This window comes from Aedes aegypti, chromosome 3 (genome assembly GCF_002204515.2).
Source record: "Aedes aegypti strain LVP_AGWG chromosome 3, AaegL5.0 Primary Assembly, whole genome shotgun sequence".
Lineage (NCBI taxonomy): Eukaryota > Metazoa > Arthropoda > Insecta > Diptera > Culicidae > Aedes > Aedes aegypti.
Window position 1 is genome coordinate 372,363,061 of NC_035109.1, and position 22,155 is coordinate 372,385,215.

The 22,155-nt window shown below is 38.1% G+C and overlaps 2 protein-coding genes and 2 long non-coding RNA genes across 7 annotated transcripts; 2 read left to right on the forward strand and 2 right to left on the reverse strand.

The window, feature by feature from the left end:
- The first annotated feature begins 467 nt into the window (after window positions 1-467).
- On the forward strand, window positions 468-16,498 carry LOC110678638. Of its 3 annotated transcripts, none has more exons than XM_021851765.1 (6): window positions 468-610; window positions 683-1,039; window positions 1,277-1,491; window positions 2,138-2,425; window positions 15,242-15,752; window positions 16,122-16,498. In XM_021851765.1, the coding sequence occupies exons 1-6, from the start codon at window positions 595-597 to the stop codon at window positions 16,208-16,210; spliced, it is 1,476 nt and encodes a 491-aa protein (XP_021707457.1). In that variant the 5' UTR covers window positions 468-594; the 3' UTR covers window positions 16,211-16,498. The 3 variants fall into 3 exon arrangements, with proteins under 3 accessions (XP_021707457.1, XP_021707458.1, XP_021707459.1); XM_021851766.1 differs by having other exon boundaries at window positions 686-1,039; XM_021851767.1 differs by lacking the exon at window positions 2,138-2,425 and having other exon boundaries at window positions 474-610.
- LOC110678639 lies at window positions 3,496-4,278 on the forward strand. Its single transcript, XR_002501798.1, has 2 exons — window positions 3,496-3,809; window positions 3,878-4,278. It is a non-coding gene; the product is annotated as an uncharacterized LOC110678639 (long non-coding RNA).
- Window positions 16,499-17,771: 1,273 nt separating the features above from the next.
- Window positions 17,772-19,875, reverse strand: LOC110678640. 2 transcript variants are annotated; one of them, XM_021851769.1, is made up of 3 exons: window positions 19,658-19,875; window positions 18,895-19,599; window positions 17,772-18,832 (listed from the first exon to the last, which is right to left on the reverse strand). In XM_021851769.1, the coding sequence occupies exons 1-3, from the start codon at window positions 19,683-19,685 to the stop codon at window positions 18,249-18,251; spliced, it is 1,317 nt and encodes a 438-aa protein (XP_021707461.1). In that variant the 5' UTR covers window positions 19,686-19,875; the 3' UTR covers window positions 17,772-18,248. The 2 variants fall into 2 exon arrangements, with proteins under 2 accessions (XP_021707461.1, XP_021707460.1); XM_021851768.1 differs by having other exon boundaries at window positions 18,895-19,875.
- A 1,273-nt stretch (window positions 19,876-21,148) lies between these two features.
- Window positions 21,149-21,484, reverse strand: LOC110678641. Its single transcript, XR_002501799.1, has 2 exons — window positions 21,352-21,484; window positions 21,149-21,267 (listed from the first exon to the last, which is right to left on the reverse strand). It is a non-coding gene; the product is annotated as an uncharacterized LOC110678641 (long non-coding RNA).
- Between the last annotated feature and the right edge of the window lie 671 nt (window positions 21,485-22,155).

Consider the following 22,155-nt stretch of genomic DNA (forward strand, 5'->3'; position numbering starts at 1 on the left):
TGATTTGCAAATTGCTCGAGTGATGCCAGCTATTATTTTTGCAACACCGATCTAAGAATGCGTCACTCATATTATAAAAATTGAAATGGAGTTCACTAAACGGAAACGCTCAAGAAACATTTTAAAACAAAAATGAAATTATTTAAATGTAAATAAGAGGACGTCTTACCACATTTTTATTGAAGGTCAAAGCAATCGATCTTGAAACATCATATTTTACTAACAATGAACCAATGCACGAGTTCACTATTTGACGTTTTAGCGGTGCCGTGTTATTTATGTAACCATAGGCCAGGAGAAGTGGATGAACTTGTCATTCATTTTTCTGTCAAATCTCATACAAAATCTACTTTTTCTCTGACAGAAATTCACTCTAGGTGAACCACTTCCCCTGGCCTATGGAAACTAGTGAATTCGGCACCGCTCAAACGTCAAACTAGTGAACTCGTGCATCGGTCCATATCTGATCCGCACTCCTGGTAACACTGGCCGCATAAATGTCAGATAATCAAAAGGCAATTCAACACACACTATTTTCTTCCTTGCGCCTCTAAAAACGGTTTTAACATAGTTAAACTGCGTTTTCAGTTAAAGATGGATCCTAATTCTGGTAAGTTTTATATATTTCATTCAATCCATAAAATGCAAAAAAATATTCTAATATTACTTTCCTCATTTTCAGTAGCTGTTCCCCACTACTGCGTAGTAAAAACTTACGAAGCAGGGCGTCCCGTGTTAACAACGGTGCCGAGTGGGTGGATCAGCGGCAAGTATTTGCACTGGCCCCCAAAAAAAGTGGAATCGTTGAGGAGAGACGTCAGGTCTCAGCCAGGAGCTACATGGTCTAAAATGGCCTGCAAAATAAAAAGAAGGTACATCCCGACTTTCAATGCGGCAGAGCAGGAGTTGGCAGAAATGTCCGGCGTTACAACAGATTCCGATGTCGGAGGACCACCTGCCGTCAAGAAAATGCGGAAAAAAGCGTCGGAATATGGAACTTCGTCCGGAATGGATTTTAACTCTCATTTCAAATCGAAAGGTAAGCTGGTGTTGTGTTTTAGATGTTAATTAGCACTCCCGTTCCTGGAGTCTGTAGCAGATTCTATCTGCGACTCCTCTAGCTTGTCTTACGGCCTAAGCGAATTTGCCCTTAGTCGAGTAAAATTCGTTAAATATGTAGATAAAGTGAATGAAAATGTAATACTGTTTGCAAAAAATAGATAATTAATTGCGAATAGATAATTAATGTTTGAATGCAATTTCCTGCGTATTTCAGATGCTGCGGCCGATTCTGCAACAAGTCAAGGACCGTCAGTTAAAAATCCGATTGTGCCGGAGGTGATCCTTATCGAGCCTCGATCATTAAACACTACAGTGCCACAAACCTTTACGATCCCATGGCCTGAAAATCCATTGGATCTTGCCTCACAAGCTGTGGAACCGACCAACAATGCATCAAACATTGTAACAAGTGTGGTCAATTTGGAACAGGTAAGTTTTAAATGATGTATTGTGTAGTAGCACTAAAGTTGTTATGGAACTTTCATTTCCCTTGAGTGGTGGTATGGTACACAAATTATGTAATTATCAATAATGTACACCGGAGTAAGCTGGAACAGCTGGAGTAAGATAAAATGAAACGATATCACAGTGAACTTTTAATGATGAGAACATGAACTACCGAAGTTTAAGTTAACAAATGGGTCAAACTTTTAGATATGAAAAATCAGCTAACATTTTTTGTCATCACGTTGAAACATTTGCATTTTATCTTGCCCCACCGATATCAACTTGTCCCGGTGTACCTTACACATTCCCTCATAAGGGGTCATGCACAAATTATGTCACGCTCCAAGGGGGGGGGGGGGGTAGGTCGAACCAAGCGTGACAAGTCTTACAATTTTTTTTGAGGACTTATACAAACAGTGTGACACAGGGATGGGGGGAGGGGGGTCGAAAAAGTTGAAATTTAGCGTGACATAATTTGTGTACCATTCCTAATGCGATTTTTAAGATTGATAGTATTGAATGGATCGTAACACTAGCCTTCTTCATCTCCATTCACCTCCCAAGTTATTTGTGTACGATGGCCAAAATTGTATGATTATTTAATTAATACCGGTTTCCACATTTGTAGGCATCTATTGATCTCTCTATATTGAAAGAGGAAATCTTTGAAAAAATTGAGACTACGAAGCATGAAATTGTGAATAGTGTGACACTATTCATCGAGGAAATGATGGCAAAAACGATGGCAGCAATGAGGAGTGACTTCGAGGCCAAATTGGAACGATTCCAGGATTGTAATCCTTCTATGAATGAAGTCAAGCTTGGTGCACAGCTCACGTTCCATCCCGTGTCGTCAATTGAAGAGCTTCAACAGCTTGAAACCGATCTTGAAGATGAGGAGTACGCTCGAAAGCTGGTAAGTAGTGAATGAAATAAGGTACCTTGGGGCAACTGGGTAATGTAAATCGTATAGTTGAGATTCTTCAAATTCTAAAACTTAAAATTGAAATAATTGTGGTCGTGTTTATGTTTTGCTTGATTTCCGCAAATTATGGGCGGTGTGCAGCAATTGTTGAAACTGTAGAGGACAACTTAAAAGAAAATTATGTTCCGCATTTTTTTCTACTGAAAGTATTAAAATATTATTGCATGCCGTTAAGTAATAGTTGACAGGTTAACAATCTTTTGCTCTATCATGCAATAATGATCGAACAATCTCAAGAATCTCTTACCTATCGTAATTCTCTGAATTATCTCAAAGGTTAACGCATTACTTTAAAACGTTAATTCGCGTATTCAGTAAAGTATACAAATTGTTCTCACTTACCTCGTTTTCCCACTTGCCACGCGGTACCTTAACATTTGTTTTATATTCTATCATAAACAGACGTAACAATCAAGCGATCAGAACACGCTTTACCAAACGTTTAAATTTGGCTTCCCAATGTCAAAAATTTGTTTGGCTCTGTATCAATCCAAGCCAAATATTTGTTAGAGTAAGGTGGGGCAAAAGTTCGACCTTAGTGGTATAATAAAAGTTTCCAGGAAAACAATAGCAGTTAAAACAAAACAAATACCATACAGAAAACCTTCAACATATTGACTATAATTTTGATGAACAAACTTGTGTCAAAATATTTACCTATTTTTAGTTATAACAGTTTCAAAATTGATTGTCTTATTCGAACTTTTGCCCCACCGGTGGGCTGTTAAACAATCAATATATGAATTTCTTAGATATCGTCGGAGTAGAAAACATTTGGAAAATACCTGAATAATCTAATTATAAGATTCTAATGAAACTCTTGGAAAAAAATATTGAGAAATTGCGTTCAGCAATAATTACTTGTCAAAATGTCAGGAGTAATACATATCGCAATTCAACAAAAACCTTAGGAATACAGTAATGTCCCGATTTTGTCAGCACCATGCTGCATTTAGGGTTGACAAAATCGGGAAAGATCTTAAATCGGGAAAAAATCTTTTGACTGGTTTCAAATTATATTTTAACTTAAGGACTTAGGGCAACTTCACCGGTGGTCCAAATCACTGTTTGGTTCCAAATTTTTGGACCATGTTGAAATTTGAAGCGTGCACCGGTGTTGTAAATAATGTTCCAATTTTATTTTATACCAGTTTTCTGGTCTATTTTTTTGGAACAGGCTAGCTGCGTGGTCCATTTTTGGTCGGATTTGGACCAAGTTTTGAGCTGTTCCAAAACTGGTTTGACAAATGTTTGTTTACCAGTTCGGATGTTTTACGCTGAAACAGTCACCGTCTCTAGTTCCTACTCATTTGAGGTAAGTAAGAAAAGGAAAAATATTTAATTGCTGCTGTGTTTTTAACAATAATTCCTCTTCCCAAGCAGCGCTACCCATAATAGAAAATTTCATCATTCATCGCAACAAACACGACCTCGCAATACATCTGAATGAGGAATTCGTGTTCCGGGAGCGCCGAGATGACCAGCGAGGTGGCGGCCAAAAGTATCGGATGCAAGCGGTCACTCTTTCTGACTTTCTCTCCCGACCTGACACGGATGCCACTCGGAATGCGGTGTTCTTTCGCTCTTTGGGTGGCTCCATAGTACCAAGCAGCGTTCTGAACAAACTGATGAGAACAGCGGTGTGCGGATCGATTACTTCGTTATTGTGTGCTGCTTCCATGGATTCAACAGATGGGCTGCACTCTCCGCCAAGCTCTTGAGTTAGCCCAATGCATTTTTAAGGACTATGTGATACTCTCCAACAAATCCACGGAACAGCTGGATTCCCTGCCGATGGTGGCCTCCCGTTTTGCTTAATGAAGGAAAAGGCCAACTGGTCGCAAAGGGAAATGGAATCTCTATCAAAATGCGCAAATCGTTGGATGAAGAGTACATTCACAGCTGCCTGGCCATGCAGGTCGGATTAATGTCGCGGTGCATATTCGTAAACATTCCTCAACTGGTGTGTCGCCTTGAGACACTCCCGAGCAAGAACCAACTGCTGCAGATCGTGATTCACCGGGGATTTTCTCCTAGAATTCCACCGGTGATTTCATTAAGCAATTTCTACGGGGTTCTTCTTCAGAAATTTCTCCGGATTTTTTTTTCGCAGTTTTCCCAAGAAATTTCTCTGGGAATTTGCGCAAAGAATTTCTCCGGAGATTTCAAGGATTCCTCCGGGAATATCCCCAAGAACTCCGGGGATTTTTGTCAGGAATTCCTCAGGAGATTTGCAGTAGCAATTTCTCCGATAATTTCCTTCAGAAACTCCTCTGACTATATGCTCCAGGAATGAATCTTGGGATTACCTCTAGGAATTCCTTCGAGGATTTTCTCCAGGAATTCCTCAGGGGTTTTCCAAAAGCAATTCCTCTGGGAATTTCGTCCAGAAATTCCTCTGGGGTTTTCGTTCTGCAATTCTGGGGATTTCCTACAGGAATTCCTCCGGAGATTTTCTCCAGAGATTCCTTCGGTGATTTTTCCCAGAGAATTTATCTGGATTTTTTCTGCAGGAATTTCTCCGGAGATTTTTTCCAGGGATTTCTTGCAGGAACTCCCCTAGAGACCTTTTATATTCTGGATTTGGTCCAGGAATTTTTCCGGAGAGTTTTTTTTTTTAAGATTTCCTCCAAGGAATTCCCCAGGAGATTTCCAATAGCAATTCCTCCAGGGGCATTAAGAAATTTTTCTGAGGATTTTCTCTAGAAATTCCTATTTCTCTGGAGAGTTGAACCAGGATTTTTTCCGGAAATTTACTCCAGGAATTTCTTCAGGATTTCCTCCGGGGCTTTTCTCCAGAAATTCCTCCGGAAATTTCAAGAATTTTACTGGGGATTTTCTCTGGTAATCTCTCAGGGTATTTCGGCCAAGAATTCCTCTGGGTATTTTGTCCAGGAATTCTTCCGGGGATTTCCTACATAAATTCCTCCGGGGATTTTCTCCAGAGATTCTTTCGGTGATTTTTCCAGAGAATTTATCTGGAGTTTTTCTCCAGAACTTCCTCCGGAGATTTCTTTCAGGAATTCCTCTAGAGGCCTTTTATATTCTGGCGATTTGCTCCAGGAGTTATTCCGGAGATGTTTTCCAAGATTCCCTCCGGGGAATTTCTCAGGGGATTTCCAATAGCAATTCCTCCAGGGGTATTAAGAAATTCCTCCGATGATTTTCTCTAGAAATTCCCATTTCTCTGAAGAGTTGAACCAAGAATTTCTCCGGAAATTTACTCAAGGAATTTCTTGAGGATTTTTTCCGGGAGTTTTCTCCAGAAATTCCTCTGGAAATTTCAAGAATTCCTCTAGGAATTTCGTCTAGAAATTCTTCCGCGGATTTCCTAGAGGAATTCCTCCGGAGATTTCATTAAGAAATTACACCGGGGATTTTTTTCCAGAGATTCGTTCAGTGCTTTTTCCATGGAATTTATCTGGAGGTTTTCTCCAGGAGTTTCTCCAAAACTTTCTCCGGAGATTTCTTCCAGGTATTTCTTGCAGGAACTCCTCTAGAGGCCTTTTGTATTCTGGCGATTTGCTCCAGGAATTATTCCGAAGATTTGGTTCAAGATTTCCTCTGAGGAATATCTTCAGGATTTCCAATAGCATTTCCTCCAGGGATATTAAAAAATTTCTCCGAGGATTTCATCCAGAAATTCCTATTTCTCTGGAGAGTTGAACCAGGAATTTCTCCGGAAATTTTCTCCAGGAATTTCTCCGGGAGTTTTCTCCAGAAATTCTACCAGAAATTCCTCTTGGGATTTCCTCCGGAAATATTAAGAACTTTTTCCTCAGGGGATTTCATCCAAGAATTCCTCTGGGGATTTCGTCTAGAATTTTTTCCGGGGATTTTCTACACGAATTCCTCCGGAGATTTCATTAAGAAATTCCTACGGGAATTTTCTCCACAGATTCCTTCTATGATTTTTCTAAAGAATTTATCTGGAGTTTTTCTCCAGGAGTTTCTCCGAAACATCATCCAGGAATTCCTCCAAAGATTTCTTTCAGGGATTTCTCGCAGGAACTCCTCTGGAGGCCTTTTATATTCTGGCAATTTGTTCTAGGAATTATTCCGAAGATTTTTTCCAAAATTTTCTCCGCGGAATTTCTTCAGGAATTCCTCAGAGGATTTCCAATAGCAATTCCTTCAAGGATATTAAGAAATTCCTCAGAAGATTTTGTCTAGAAATTCCTTCTTTTTTCCAAAGATTTCATCCGGAGATTTCCTCCAGAATTTCCCTGAAGAGTTGAATAAGGAATTTCTCCGGGAATTTACTCCAGAAATTCCTCAGAGGTTTTCCAAAAGCAATTCCTCTGGGAATTTCGTCCAGAAATTCCTCTGGGGATTTCGTTCTTCAATTCTTCTGGGGAATTCGTTCAGGAATTTCTCCGGATATTTCATTAATAAATCCCTCAGGGGATTTTCTCGTGAAATTCCTTCGGAAATTTTTTAGAGAATTTCTCCGGATATTACCTCCAGGAATTTCTCTGGGGATTTGCACCAGGAGATTTACTCCAGTAATTCCTCCTTGGATTTCCTTCAGAGATTTTTTCAAAGAAATCCGTCCAGGAATTCTTCCAGGGATTCAGCCCAGGAATTCCTCCAGGGATTTAGAGATTTCTTCCGGGGATTTTCTCTAGTCCTCTAGAGGTATTTTTTATTCTAAGGATTTTCTCTAGGAATTAATCCAGAGATGTTTTCCAAGATATCCTCCTTGGATTTTTTTCCAGGAATTCCTCAGGGGATTTCCAATAGCAATTCCTCCAGGGATATTAAGAAATTCCTCCGAGGATTTCACCCATAAATTCCTTTGTATTTTTCTTCAATGATTTTATCCGGAGATTTCCTCCAGTATTTCCATGGAGAATTGAACCAGGAATTTCTCCAAAAATTTACTCCAGGAATTTCTTTAGGATTTTCTCCGGGGGTTTTCTCTAGAAATTCCACCAGAAATTTCTCCGGAAATTTCAAGAACTTTATCGGAAATTTTCTCTGGTAATCTCTCAGGGGATTTCGTCCAAGAATTCCTAGGGAGATTTCTTTCAGGGATTTCTCGCAGGAACTCCTCTAGAGGCCTTTGATATTCTGGCAATTTGCTCCGGAATAATTCCCAAGATTTCCTCCGCGGAATTTCTTCAGGAATTCCTCAGAGGATTTCCAATTGCAATTCCTTCAGGGATATTAAGAAATTCCTTCTTTTTTTTCAAAGATTTTATCCAGAATTATCTAGAAATTTCTCCAGAACTTACTCCGTGGATTTCTTGCAGGAACTCTAGAGGCCTTTTATATTCTGGCGGTTTGCTCCAGGAATTATTCCAGAGGGATATTAAGAAATTCCTCCGAGGATTTTCCCCAGAAATTACTTCGTATTGTTTTTCACAATTTTTTTCTGGAGATTTCCTGCAGAATTTCTCTGAACCAGGAATTTTTCCGGAAATTTACTCCGGAAATTCTTTCAGGATTTCCTCCCTTTAAAAAAAAGTAATTCAATTCAATTCAAATTTCCTCCGGGGGTTTTCTCCAGAAATACCTCTGTGGATTTCCTTCGGAAATTTCAAGAACTTTACCCTGGATTTTCCCTGGTAATCTTTCAGGGAGTTTTGTCCAAAAACTCCTCTGGGAATTTTGTCCAGAAATTCTTCTGGGGATTTTCTACAGGAATTCCTTCTCCGAGGATTTTCTCTAGAAATTCCTTCGTATTTATTTTATTGATTTTATCCGGAAATTTCCTCCAGATTTCTCTGGAGAGTTCAACCAGGAATTTCTCCGGAAATTTACTCCAGGAATTTCTCCGAAGAATTCTTTAAAAAATTCTTCCGAGGATTTTCTCTAGAAATACTTTCGTATTTTTTTCTTTTAATAGATTTTAATAAAGATTACCTCCAGAATTTCTCCGGAAGCTGATCCAGGAATTTCTCCGGAAATTTACTCGAAGAATTTCTTTAGGATCTCCTCCGAGGGTTTTCTCCAGAAATTCCATCGAGGGTTTCCTTCGGAAATTTCAAGAACTTTACCGGGGATTTTCCCTGGTAATCCCTCAGGGGATTTCGTCCGAGAATTCCCCTGGGAATTTCGTCCAGAAATTCTACCGGGGATTTTCTACAGGAATTCCTCCGAGGGTTTTCTCTAGAAATTCCTTCGTATTTTTTTTTCAAAGATTTTATCCGGAGATTTCCTCAAGAATTTCCCTGGAGTGTTGAACCAGGAATTTCTCCCGAAATTTTCTCCAGGATTTTTTTCAGGATTTCATCCGAGGGTTTTCTCCAGAAATACCTCTGGGGATTTCCTTCGGAAATTTCTAGAACTTTACCGGGGATTTTCTCTGGTAATCCCTCAGGATATTTCGTCTAAGAATTCCTCTGGGGATTCCGTCCAGAAATTCTTCCGGGGGTTTCCTACAGGAATTCCTCCGGAGATTTCCTTTAGAAATTCCTCCGGGGATTCTCTACAGAGATTTCTTCCGTGATTTTTCCAGAGAATTTATCTGGAGCTTTCTCCAGGAATTTCTCCGGAACTTCTTCCAGAAATTCCTCTGGAGATTTCTTTCAGGAATTGCTTGCAGGAACTCTTCTAAAGGCCTTTTATATTTTGGCGACTTGCTCCAGGAATTATTCCGGGGATTTTTCCAAGGAACTCTTGTCCGGAGATTGCTCCAGAAATGCTTCTGGAGATTTTTTACCAAAAATTCCATTAAGGATATCGTCCAGGAATTTCTATGGGAATTGTGTCCAGGTATTCCTCCGGGAATTTGATTAAAAATAAAATCCTGCGGGGATTTGCTGCAGAAATTCCATCGTGGATTTTTTCGTAGTATTTATTTGGAGATTCCCTTCCTTAGCCGATTGTTTAGAATCCGTGACTACAAAGCAAAGTCATGCTGATGGTCGGTCGGTCCAGGATCTTTTCGTAATGGAAATTTGCCTTGACTTCTCTGGGCATATGGTTCATTCAGAAATTTCATAACGCTAAATGGGGTGGGTGGGTGCCCTTGCAATGTTACGACTCATAAAAAAATTGTAAAAGATTCAAACAAAAAGCGTTACGAAAGGGTGGGTGGGTGTCAAAAATGGCCATTTTCGGCCTTATAAAATATGTGAATAAACCTATAGAGTAACATCGTATTTGCCTATCGTATGGCAAATACGAATACAAAAATGGCAACTTTGGCAAGAAAGCTTTCAGTTTATAACTGTGATAGTGCTCATAAAAACACTAAGCTGCCCAGTGAGAACGTAATACCAAAAAGAAGAAGGAGATCTAGGGTCTCTTCTGGGGATTTCATTAAGAATTTCTTCTGGACATTTTCTCCAAAAATTCCTTCGAGAATTTTTCCAGAGTATTTATTTGGAGATTTCCTCCAAGAACTCCTCCGGTGATTTGCTCCAGGAATTCCTCAGGAGATTTCCTCCAAAAATTGCTCTTAAGATTTCCTGCGGGATTTTCTCCATAGTTCCTACATGAATTTTTTCGGAGTTTCTATAAAAAATATTGCTGAAGGAATTAGTAATTGCTTCGGAGTCTCTGTAGGAATTCCTTTGGAGATTCTTCAAAAATTTCTCCATAGATCCTCATGGAATTTCTCCGTAATTCATCTGGGAATTCTTTCAAATTTCCTCCAACAATTCTTTTGGAATGCCACCGGTATTTTTTTTTTCGAATTTCCTCTGTAGTTCCTCCTGGATTTATTTTTCAGAATTTCTCCAGAGAATTTCTCAGAGTTCCTCTAGTAATTCTTTTGGAACTTTTGGAGTTACTTCTAAAAATTATATACATTTCCTCCGGGTTCCTTAGACAATTTCTCATGAATTTCTCCGGAAATTCCTCTAGACGTCCTTCTATGATTCCTCCAGAGTTCTTTGTGGAACTGATTCAGAGTTTTTCCTGGATTTTTTTAAGTTCTTCCAGAAATTCCTCTGGATTTCATTAAGCAATTCCTTGGAACTTCCTCCGGATTTTGACCGAAAATTCTTTCAGAAACTTCTCTGAAAATTTTCCAGCAATTCCTCTGGTTTTAATTCGGTAATACCTGGGAAGTTCCTCTGGAGCTCCACCGGGAATTCCTTCGTATTTTTGTATTCGTGAAATCCTTCGGAATTCCTCCGGGAATTCTTTTGGGGTTCATCCGGGTACGCCTTAGGAGGATTTTTTCCATGAAATTTTCCGGGATTTTCCAACAAGAGCTCCTCCGGGGATGTCCTCCAGAAATTTCTTCGGGGATTTCCCAAAGGATTCCCCCGATGATTTTTTCCAAGAACTCCTCCAGGGATTTTCCCCCAAAAACATTCAAGGATTTTCTCCAAGAATTTCTCTGGGGATCTCATCCAGAAAATCTTTCGAGGATTTACGCTAGACATTCCTTCGGGATGTTTTCAGAGAATGCATCCTGAGTTTTCCTTTAGGAATTTCGCTGGGGATTTACACTAGGAATTTCTCCGGAGATTTCCTCCAAGAGCTCATATGGAGATTTCATTGATTCCTCAGGGGAATTCCAATAGCAATTCCTCCGGAAATTTTCCCCAGGAGTACCTCAGGGGATTACCAACAGCTATTCATTCGAGCATTTCTTTTAGGAATTCCTCGGGAAATTTCGTTAAGAAATTCCTTTGGTATTTCCTCCGGGGATTTCCTCTTCTCCAGGATTTCCTACGGGAATTGCAAAGATTCCTTCGAAGATATCCCCCAAGAACTCCTTCGGACATCAATACCACAGCCAAACAGACCGATTTTAGCATTGGGCGTACCTGTTCTCGTGACTATGATTTTGAACGAGGTTTTTCTAAGTGTTATGTCTGTTTGTCTGTGTTAATACCTTCTGGGATTTCGTTCAGAGCTCCGCCTGGAATGCCTTGAAGTTCTTCCGGGAATTTCTTTGGAGTTCATCCAGGCACTCCTTCGAAATTCCTTAGGAGCTCCACCGGAAATATCTCAAAAGTTACTTCCAAAATTCATCCGGAGTTTTTCTCGGATTTTTTTCCGGAGTTCCTCCAGGAATTCCACCGTACTTCCTTCCGGAATTTCCCCGTAAGTTGTTCCATGAATCCCGCTGGCAGTTCCACCGGGAATTCTACCGGAGTTCTCCCAGGAATCCCGCCAGGCGTTTCTCCAGGAATGCTCTTAGGAATTTTGCACGATCTCCCCGGGAGTTATCCGGGAATTCCCCCTCCATTCATTCCTCTAGGAGATCCTCCAAAAATTTCTGAAGATTCCGTTCCCAGGAGGGTATTCCTAAGTCCATCTCCTAGGTCCTAATTCCTCCGGAAATTATTCGAAAAGGCCCACCACGTCGCAGAGGTAAATACGCAAAACTCCAAGAAATTCCAAAATTATGAACTCTGCCAGGAATTGCATTCCTCCGGTGGTTTTTTCGTGAATTTCTACAATTTTGATTTGTTTTTTTTATCACGTTCGAAATGGATCGGGAAAATAGAACAACCGGTGCATGCGCGTGCAGTTTGGTCTATTTTTACTGGTCTAATAAATTTTGACAGGTCCATTTTTGGGATAAATTTGGACCAAAAAATAGACCACCGGTGAAGTTGCCCTTAGTCCTATGCTTTTAATAATACAGTCGACCCTCCACAACTCGATATTCTATAACTCGATATACTCTATAACTCGATGGATTTTTCGGTCCCTTCAAATTCCCATACATCGTGCTCACCATAAGTCGATATTTCTATAACTCGATGTCTCCATTAGTCGATGTCACGTGAGAGGAAAATTCCCCTCCATAACTCGATATCCATTTTAAAATCCTTCTTATACGGAGAAACTTGGACTAATTCTTGTTTGGAAGTAAATAAATTCTTGCAAGTTGTAATAAATGTTTAAAAACATTAAAATAAAAAAAATATTGTGAGTAAAAAAAATTGATTTTTCGAACATTTCGCAAAAAGTTTTCAAATAATTGTTTGTAAAATAATATCAACAAAATATTATTGCTTTCTTACAGAAGTAATCATATTTGTATTGGAAATACAGAAATTTGTTTCTTCGATTTTGGGATTTTTTGCGTTGGTATATTCTATAACTCGATAATTCTATAAGTCGATGGTCCCTTGAATATCGAGTTATGGAGAGTCGACTGTATAAACAATGTTTTTTTACTACATTTTTTATGAACCATAATCCAAGGTGACATTGCTCAGTTTCTTGGATAATTATTAAAAATTTCAAATTTCAAAATTTCGGTCTTTAGATGATTGTATAGACGTGGTCAAGGTCATAATTGACTTCATGCACCCAATACTACCAGTGTAGACGTGCTTGCTCTGATTAAAATAAATATAAATTTTAGGCTGACAAAATCGGGCAAAATAGGATGCTAAAATCGGGTCAAAAAGGGTGCTAAAATCAGGGGTAAATAAAATCGGGGGTAGACAATATCGGGTCATTACTGTATTCATAGACAAATATCTGGACGGGTTTTCAGGATTTTTTTTATAAAAACTTTTATTTTCTCCCGCAAATCCCAAGTACTAATTTAAAGTCATTAAAATTATCAAATTTAAACAATTTAAGCACAGACAAGCAGACGACACACTATGATCATTGTCCACCACCTTTTTATTGTTTATTTTATAGTGCAAATCGGTAGAACTGCATATTAAACAGGTTTGCCAATAAAAATATCATCAAACGTGTTTCAAGCAACAGTATACTAAAAGAGGTCCATTCTTTAGAAGGTTATCGCTAACAATATGTGACGACAGTTATTAAATTAATAATGGTTATGGAAGCGTTACTTAGGCTGGTTCCTGTATGGTCTCTTATTGATTCCTACTTGGTCTATTTTTGGTTCCAGTTTTACATTGGCATTCTAAGGTCACATCTCGCAATCCTTATAACCAATGAAACGCTTCTCTGGTGATTCATATGCTCTGATGGTAGTAAAATTTGACTATATACTAAGCCAACTGAAAAAAAATTTGATGCCCGGATAATGCATATTTTATTGTTTTTGGTTGATTTTGATGGCGATTTGTTATAAGTGATTCGTCTGATTGTCTTTGCTATTATTATACACATTCCTTTTATTATATATACGTATAAGACAGTTTCACAAAAATAAAAATTTCTGGGATTCAACCAGTCACCCCCAAGTCCTAGTTGCAATACTAAAACAAACTACCAGACAAATTTTCATCCAATTTGGAGAAGATTAGGAGGTGCCTCAAGTCGAATTTGTGTTTTTTGGCTATTTTTTGCATTCATTATTAGTACTTTACAACTTTTGAGAACACTGTATGCCGATTAGAGATGGTTTTGACCTCAAAAAATTGATTTCTGTTCATTTAAGTACCTGTAAAACATACATTTCTCTACAGTTTTTGTTCTACGAGATTCTAAAACTCATGCCTAATCATAAAAGTTCAATCGTAGCATCATTCCTTTGTCATTTCTGAACATTATTGTAGTACATCATTTTTGTATCCGAATTACAGATAAATTGAAAAAAATCGTCGGAAATACGACATTCCTCATTCCCCTGCATTTAGAGCTGCTGCCAAATGGCGCAATGGCTGACATGTTTAAAAATTGAACATAGTAGCTTTGCTTTTTCAATGATGGATGATGATTGAAGAAAACATCTAGCAAATGTCATCAACGCAGTCGTATTTCAAACAACATTCGCATTTGATGCCAAGCATTTACATATGTGATATAGCCCCGAGGTCAAGCTTCTCGACTACTGATCTTGAGGATCAGAGTTTGATCACGGGAGTTCATTTAGAGTGTTCTTTTTTTTTCAATGGACCAAATGACTTGAGGCCAACAAATTTCATCACAATTCATTGTTCAAAAGTGTATCTTGTGGCTGAGTCTTAATCAATAGAACTCACAAAAATCTCCCACTCCTAAGTGAATGAAGAAAAATGCTCAAGTAGTGATTTGCGCCTTTAGTCCTTTTTCTATGCTGCATATAATAAACATTGGTTTCACTCGAAAAAAAAAGAATCAAGCTCTGATCCCCGAGATCGGTAGTCGAGAAGCTTGACTTCGGGGCTATATCACATATGTAAATGCTTGGCATCAAATGCGAATGTTGTTTGAAACACGACTGCGTTGATGGCATTTGCTTGATGTTTTCTTCAATCATCATCCATCATTGAAAAAAGCAAAGCTACTATGTTCAGTTTTTAAACATGTCAGCAATTGCGCCATTTGGCAGCAGCTCTAAATGCAGGGGAATGAGGAATGTCGTATTTCCGACGATTTTTTACAATGTATCTGTAATTCGGATACAAAAATGATGTACTACAATAATGTTCAGAAATGACAAAGGAATGATACTACGATTGAACTTTTATGATTAGGCATGAGGTTAAGAATCTCGTAGAACAAAAACTATAGAGAAATGTATATTTTACAGGTACTTTAATGAACAGAAATCAATTTTATGAGGTCAAAACCATCTCTTATCGGCATACAGTGTTCTCAAAAGTTGTAAAGTACTAATAATACGTTCAACCAGTGGTATTTATTTTGATTTTCATTTTTCCAAATTCTCGGTAGAATTTTTTGAATGTAAAAAATAGCCAAAAAACACAATTTCGACTTGAGGCACCTCCTAATCTTCTCCAAATTGGATGAAAATTTGTCTGGTAGTTTGTTTTAGTATTGCAACTAGGACTTGGGGGTGACTGGTTGAATCCCAGAAATTTTTATTTTTGTGAAACTGTCTAGTATATATATATATACATACTCCATGTATAATTAATAAGAATAATACTAATAATATGTTTTCTTTTATTTTAGATGCGACACATGAAACAAATCATCGGTACCACCGGCGACCAATACAACGGCCAAAACGTGTGCTATGAATTGGTGGATAAATTTTTTGATAGACAATTCATGACGCAATGCTCATGGACCGGCCAGAGCAGAACGGATGTGCAGAAGCATGCCATTCAGAATTTCAAAAAAACGCTCGATGTATTCTTTTCCATCATCAAGAGCGTTAATGAGCATTTCTCTCAAAAAGCCCTAAATGATTTCTTCAAATCCATTACGAGGAATTCGAAAAAGAGGAGCGAAGCCAAGTTCTTAAGGCAGTCTGCTGTTAAGCGACGAGGGCGAAAAAATACCAATGTTTTGAACGCCAGTCAGAACCAACCAGATTTCATCGATGCGAACCAGTTGGTTCTGATCAATAATGCTGATGCAAATCAACCAAACCAAACCATCGAGAGCAATAGTACGACTAACCCAACCGTCATTACAATCGTTGGGCAGAATGGGTCTGCTGACGTTCCAAATGAATTTGGTAAGACATAAGCACAGACAAACAAACGTAACACTTACAACAAATTTCTTCAAAATCCATCACCCAGTTTACATCATCATCATCTGGTGAGCATGTTGCACGAAATACTGGTTCGTGCAACAAGACCTGCAGATGGTGGTAGTGTGAAACGTCCAAATACGAAGAAAAACGATACGCACGCCTCTGGTTGTGAGATTTGTAACATAGCGAATTTGAAATGATCGTTAAATGAGTGGTCGATATGAATTTCGCTAGTGTTACGTCTGTTTGTCTGTGACATAAGTATAAATAAGTAAAATTTAAAAAGAACATCCAAGTTTTTTATGCTGTTAATCTTATCTTCAAAATTTTATCCTATTTTACTTTTAGATGAATTTAATCTACGCATGATGCATGGTTTGATGAGCAGCAATGGTTCCGGTTCAATCTCAGAATCAGACAGTAGCTTCGAAAATTGACAATCATTATTGCCAAGCAGAGTTTTATTTTAGTTTTGTTGCATATGTTTTGTTAGTACTGCTAGTGCAGAGTTTTCGGTTTTATGATTAGGACGATATTTTAACCAATGAATTGTAAATCGTCGCTACTGTTACTGTTTGATCATATTTTATCATAATGACACTATGGTGCAATCTGTGAGCATGCAGATTGATAATTTACTTCGGTTGAAGTATAATTTGAGTTGCTCTGATTATATGTTTAAGATATCAATGATCTTGGAAAATAAAAAAAATCTTTTTTTTTAACTAGGGTAAAAGCATAATTCTTCACTTAGCAAGAATTACACGAGTCAACGTCACTTTTGGGATAGGTTGATGAGTCGAGATGAGAGATCTCGGTCGTGTATTCCGAGGCGTCAAATCTCGACTGGAATAAGATGAGTCCACATTTGATCACGGTGAGTCACCCCATTGGAGTCATGTGTTGTCAACTCGCAATACGCTAAACGAGATCGAAATTTCTCACCACACTGTAGTTGTAGAAAAAGCCTATTTGTGGAAATATCAAAATGTGTACGAATTAATGGAAAATTATGCTTTAAGCCCGGTGAATAATCAATTAACAGTATCACGTCACATTTATAACTACATTAAGAGAACATTCATCAATTACACCATTACTCATCTCCTTCTAAAAAACAACTTAAATATCTTAATGCGTCCATATTCTTCGTGCACCCCTTGTTTCGCTAATCTTCATTTTTAGAATGATACGTACGGTATAAAACTACTTGGGCACTTCCATGATTCACTTTGACATGGGGGGTGGTTCTTGAACGAATTGTCTAAGACACGACACATATTGTGGACCAAATATAAGCTCAGTAGCTTCACAACAATCCCTGTCGAAGTGAATCAAAAGTGCCAAGAATAGGATCCTGATCCCTATACAGCTGTCTGAAAATTATTTTGTGAAATAGAGACGCAGAGTTTTTTATTACTAATGAGCCCATACTTTTCCTTTGTATGCTCTGTATGGAATTGCATATAGAGTTTCAGACAATTTGGCCGGAAACAAATCAGCGTCAAACTGAATCCATGAAGTGCCCACACGCTTTTTTATCCCTTGTTTAACCGAGTATTGCAACATTCGTTTTTAATATTACAACACTACACAAATTTAGAAGTAAGCTGCTGTGCTGTTGCAGAGATTCTAAACTTTTGTGGGAGTGTAACAATGTTCACAACGACTGTTCCAATATTCGATTAAGCGGGTTAAGGGTATTTTAAACAGTAAGATGCCGCTAAAAATTAATAGAACGCCATAAACCATCACATTCATTTTATTTTTGGTTCTTATTCTCTCTAACATTACAGTGATTTATCTCTAATTTGCCTCCTATCGTTTTCTTTGTAATACTAACAAAACGTTTTTGCTAACTTAACTTTATAACATTATAAATTTTTACATTTCAACGTGTGCTGCAAGGGGATGAAAACTACCTGTTGGCGGTAGGGTATAGCTACTAACTTACATAAAATATTCTCTGCTTTAAACATTTTTACTTCGTTTAGCTTAGATATGTTTCCTAGATAGATGTGAAACAGAGATGAGCGTACTGGAATCTCAAACCAATCTTGTTTGAATGTTATGGGTTTGCCATAGATGCTCATAGCCTCATTTTTCTCGTGTATTGCGTTGATGAAGTGAACAATTTCGTTATTACTCGATAAAAACCAAGAGTCATGAAATGCACTACTTAGCGAAACATGTTCATCAATTTTGCAGTGCACTTCATTTCTTATTGTTGTCACGCTAGGATACTTTTCTTCTGATTTATGCGATGATTGTTCCGCAATATGTTTTTCGTGCATTCTGTTGGCGACTTGTTGAAGATTGTGGTTTCCTTGTCGAATAAGGTTTTTAATTTGAAAGAGACAATTTTCGAAAGGGTATGATGAGATGGTCGATAAGCAACCAAATCTGTTAACATCGTTCATAATATGTTGCAAATTATGAATATTGCTAGTCACGTATTCAGAACCGTATTGATTCTTATATATATTTTTCAAACATGAGCTGAGCAGTCTGTTGATGTTTTGAATAAATGTCGCAAGAACAAATTGTCACCGCAATAAATAAGAGCAAAAAATGATTATAAACATTTTGAGGCAATACATCTCTGAAAACTACAACCCCAACGTAGTTAAGTAAATTACGCCATTCCACTCCTTTCCAATGAGCCAAGCAGTCTAATCCTCGCATAGATCTATGAATCTCTGATGGTAGTTTAACGTTTTGAATATCTTTAGATAGCTTCTCGATTTGATTTGCACTTAATTTCCCAGCATAACCGAGGCTACCATCTCGCCAGCCTATTAAACACCGCTTCATTACACCCAGCTCCAGCAGGTGAAGTGAGTCAGCGATGATAAAATCTTGGACCATGTCAACGCCAGGAATTTCCAGAATAGGAGAGTACTCCCGGTGATGTTTCCCATATTCCTTCTGGCGGAATTTTTCGTCAGTCCTAAGCTTACACCGTATATTGGGGAACACAACAGTCCTAGATATCTGAGAGTATTCTCCGCTGGTAGTGCATTTCAAACAGCCGTCCTTGCCGTTGAAATTGATAACACCTTGAATCAACGATAAATTTATAAACATCAAGCTGTCGAGTTTTCACAACGCTTATACGTACCTTTAAGAAATGCTCGAGCTGGTGAATCGCAAATAAAGCACCGGATTTTGATTTCTATAGATTTTCCATTTACGAGAATTCCATGAGACATCAACGGGATCAACTCTTCAACAAACGGTTTAAGGTAATCAGACACTGAGAGCGGTTTTGATTTCCCAATAAATATTCCTACAGCCATCGGCTTTATATTAGGCATTTGATGTATATTACACAAAATAGGCCATAATTGATGTTTAGAGCTTTTGTGGATGGGGAGTCCATCAACATTTACGTTGAGATGAATCGTTATGTTCCGGTCCAGATCCTTGAAGGCATTTCGTAGGCAGTTTTCCAAGCCTTGATGCCAATATTGCCCTCCTGGAATATCGATCACTGGAGTACTTGTAGGAGTATGTAGCAAAGTTCTAGGATCCATTGGAAGGTCGTTATCATTATATTGATTTTTTAGGATCGATAGGAGTTCCTTTACAGCTTGATGGGTAATATTATGTTTGATGGCCCATTGCTGTAAGGTCTCGCTAGATTTTTTTCGACAATATTCATTCAAAATGACATCCGTTTCCGAAGAATTATCATCAGAGATGTTGTTTTGTCCCAAGTCAAAGTCTGGATTTCGCGTCGCTTCCATATTGACAGTGGTTTTGACCTGAACGTTCCTTTGATGAATTGGTACTTCAGATGGTTTACAGAACATCTCAGCTACTCCTGGAATATTAGATTTTTTCATTAAATTGGAATTAAAGCTTGGGAGCCCAGTACAAACCTGGAGTAGTAATGCTGGTTTCGTCCATATTAGAACTATTGGTAGTTCCCACACGTATATCAGCATAAAGCTTTCCTTCTCCTTTTTCATTTTTCTATAGAAAGAACCACTTTTTTTGAACTTTTTGAGCTCTTTTCGAAACATTCTGGTGATCCGTACAGTTCAACATGGAAACAAAACACAATAGTAGTTTACGGAACAAGTTGCAGAATGATGATTTTTACAGCACGAGTCGTAAATTTATCCTACGAGGCTTGCCGAGTAGGATAATTACGACGAGTGCTGTAAAAATCGAGTTTTGCAACGAGTTACGTACAACGTTTTTTGCAATTTCGTAGAAGACCACTTGATGGTATCAGAAATTATATCGGAATGCATTCACCATTATTTTACAATTTCTGAGGAATTGTTGTGTTATGATTCATTACGCAACTCAAAACAGTTGCGTAATGAGAAAGCGTTGCGTAATGAATCATTACAGCACTGGTTTCAGTTAGGTAATGAATATTCCCGCACTGCGTACTCCAGTGCAGGAAAGTAGGCCGTTTCATGACAGATTGGCGTGATGGAAAACAGCCTATTACGATGAGAAATTGCAAAAAGTAATTTTTATTTTGACAGATCGCTAGTCAGGTTGTGTAAAGGTTGATCATAGCAGCCTTTATGTTGCCGATCTCTGTAAACAAACTGCATATCAGTTCTGTAATAGTGTAATTACCGCTTATATATTTTTATGGTAGCTTTTTTTTCAAAGTTGTATAATAGCAAACACTACACTAATGGAAGCGTTGTGCTTACTTTTTTACAGCTTTTACTGTTAACAGCTGAATTGGATCCAACAATAAATGCTTATAGAGAGTTTAAATGATCTCATTGATGATGCTACAAATTAACTGAGTATATGTAGACTAAATAATTGTGTAAAGAATGTTACGAGCTGCTACTCAGCGAAAACTATTAGATTGTTTAAAAGAGATGAACGGAGCTTGATAAACTTTATTTAGTCATGTTTATACGATGAGCAGCCTAATAAGCGTTGGCAACGTTTAAACGGATTTAATACAATCAATAAGCTAATAACCTTTGCTTATGCGACTGAAAATGTTAGTTGGGTTCTTCTTTTGTTTCTTTTTCTTTTTGGCTGCACTGGAATCACCCTTAAAGGCTTCCCTTTTCTTCTTGTGCGATACCTTCTTGTCTCCGGAAGTATTTTTATCGGCCTTAACCTTCTTGCCAGTCTTTCGTCCATCCTTTTTGGCAGCTTCAGTGATGGCATCGAAGATAGATGAGACCAAAGACGACGCTGATGCACAATCTTCATGTGTAAGTCAATCAAGATGCCAATGCCTTTTGCACTACAACACAACTGCAATAATGTGACGCTGAATCTCCGGTCCTTACACTTGCGCTCTTCGGTATGATGCAGGCGATTGCGGAGTGACTTTTTCAAAAACAAATAGCCACGGGCATTGGTCAGGATGCTTTGCTTCGTGGGGAAAATTTGCTTGTCGTTTCCTCTGGCTATCTTAAATCGGTAGTCCTTCTAACATTAGCCCATTAGAATGGCGAAAAGTACTCGAAATCCTCGGCTCGGCTGCTGCTGAAGCGCCCTGAAAGCATTGAGTTGCTGTTTAAATGCGTTCAGCGTGATCCTTACAACGTTTTCCGCTTGTAGTAAACGAAATGGAACTAACCTGGGTTGTCGAAATCCCATTTTTTCGGTACCAGATTCACAGCAGGAGCTGGAGGACCTTGTTTACAAATTCGATTTTGTATATAAATATGAATAAAAACAAAACCATGTCTGTTTTTGACAGTCATCAGCTGATCAAAATTCACTGCCGGTCGGTAAAATCATAGGGGAAAAAGGGGTCTCGTGAAAATCATGGTGAAACAAATTATAAAGGACCGTGGGGCATAACAGCGTGCCGCCAGTTTTTCATGTTTTTTTTTCAATATTTAGAGGCTTTGAAACATATGAGTTTCTTAGGAAAGTTTGTCCTAGTAATTTAAAGGAAGCATATAAGCTAATAAAAAAAATTCACGGAAATGGTCTATTCACATATAAAACCGATTCTAACCGTTCCTAACCGTCGGAAAGATTTTCTAACCGTCATCATCCCATGCTAAGACACTGAAAGATTTGTTAAGATGGAAAAACTGTTTGTATCGATTGAAAAGCGTTGACAATTTTTTGAAAACTGGCAAGAGGCATTCCCCTTGAGGATATCATAAGTCTTGATAGTTATTGGAAAGTCATTAAAACGTTTTATTGTAACTTTTCTACAAATACAATGATATTTTAGGTTTTATTTCACATAACTTATTTTGTTATACATATTTAAATTCAATCGACGTATCACATATTAAAATGTATGTCTTAAAATGGTCGCTGTTGATGTTTTAACATAACTATCATCATATTTTATGCAGAAGGTTCCCAATGGCAGATCTGCAAGTTAATTCTTACACAGATTTTTCATTATTTTCATGAAAAA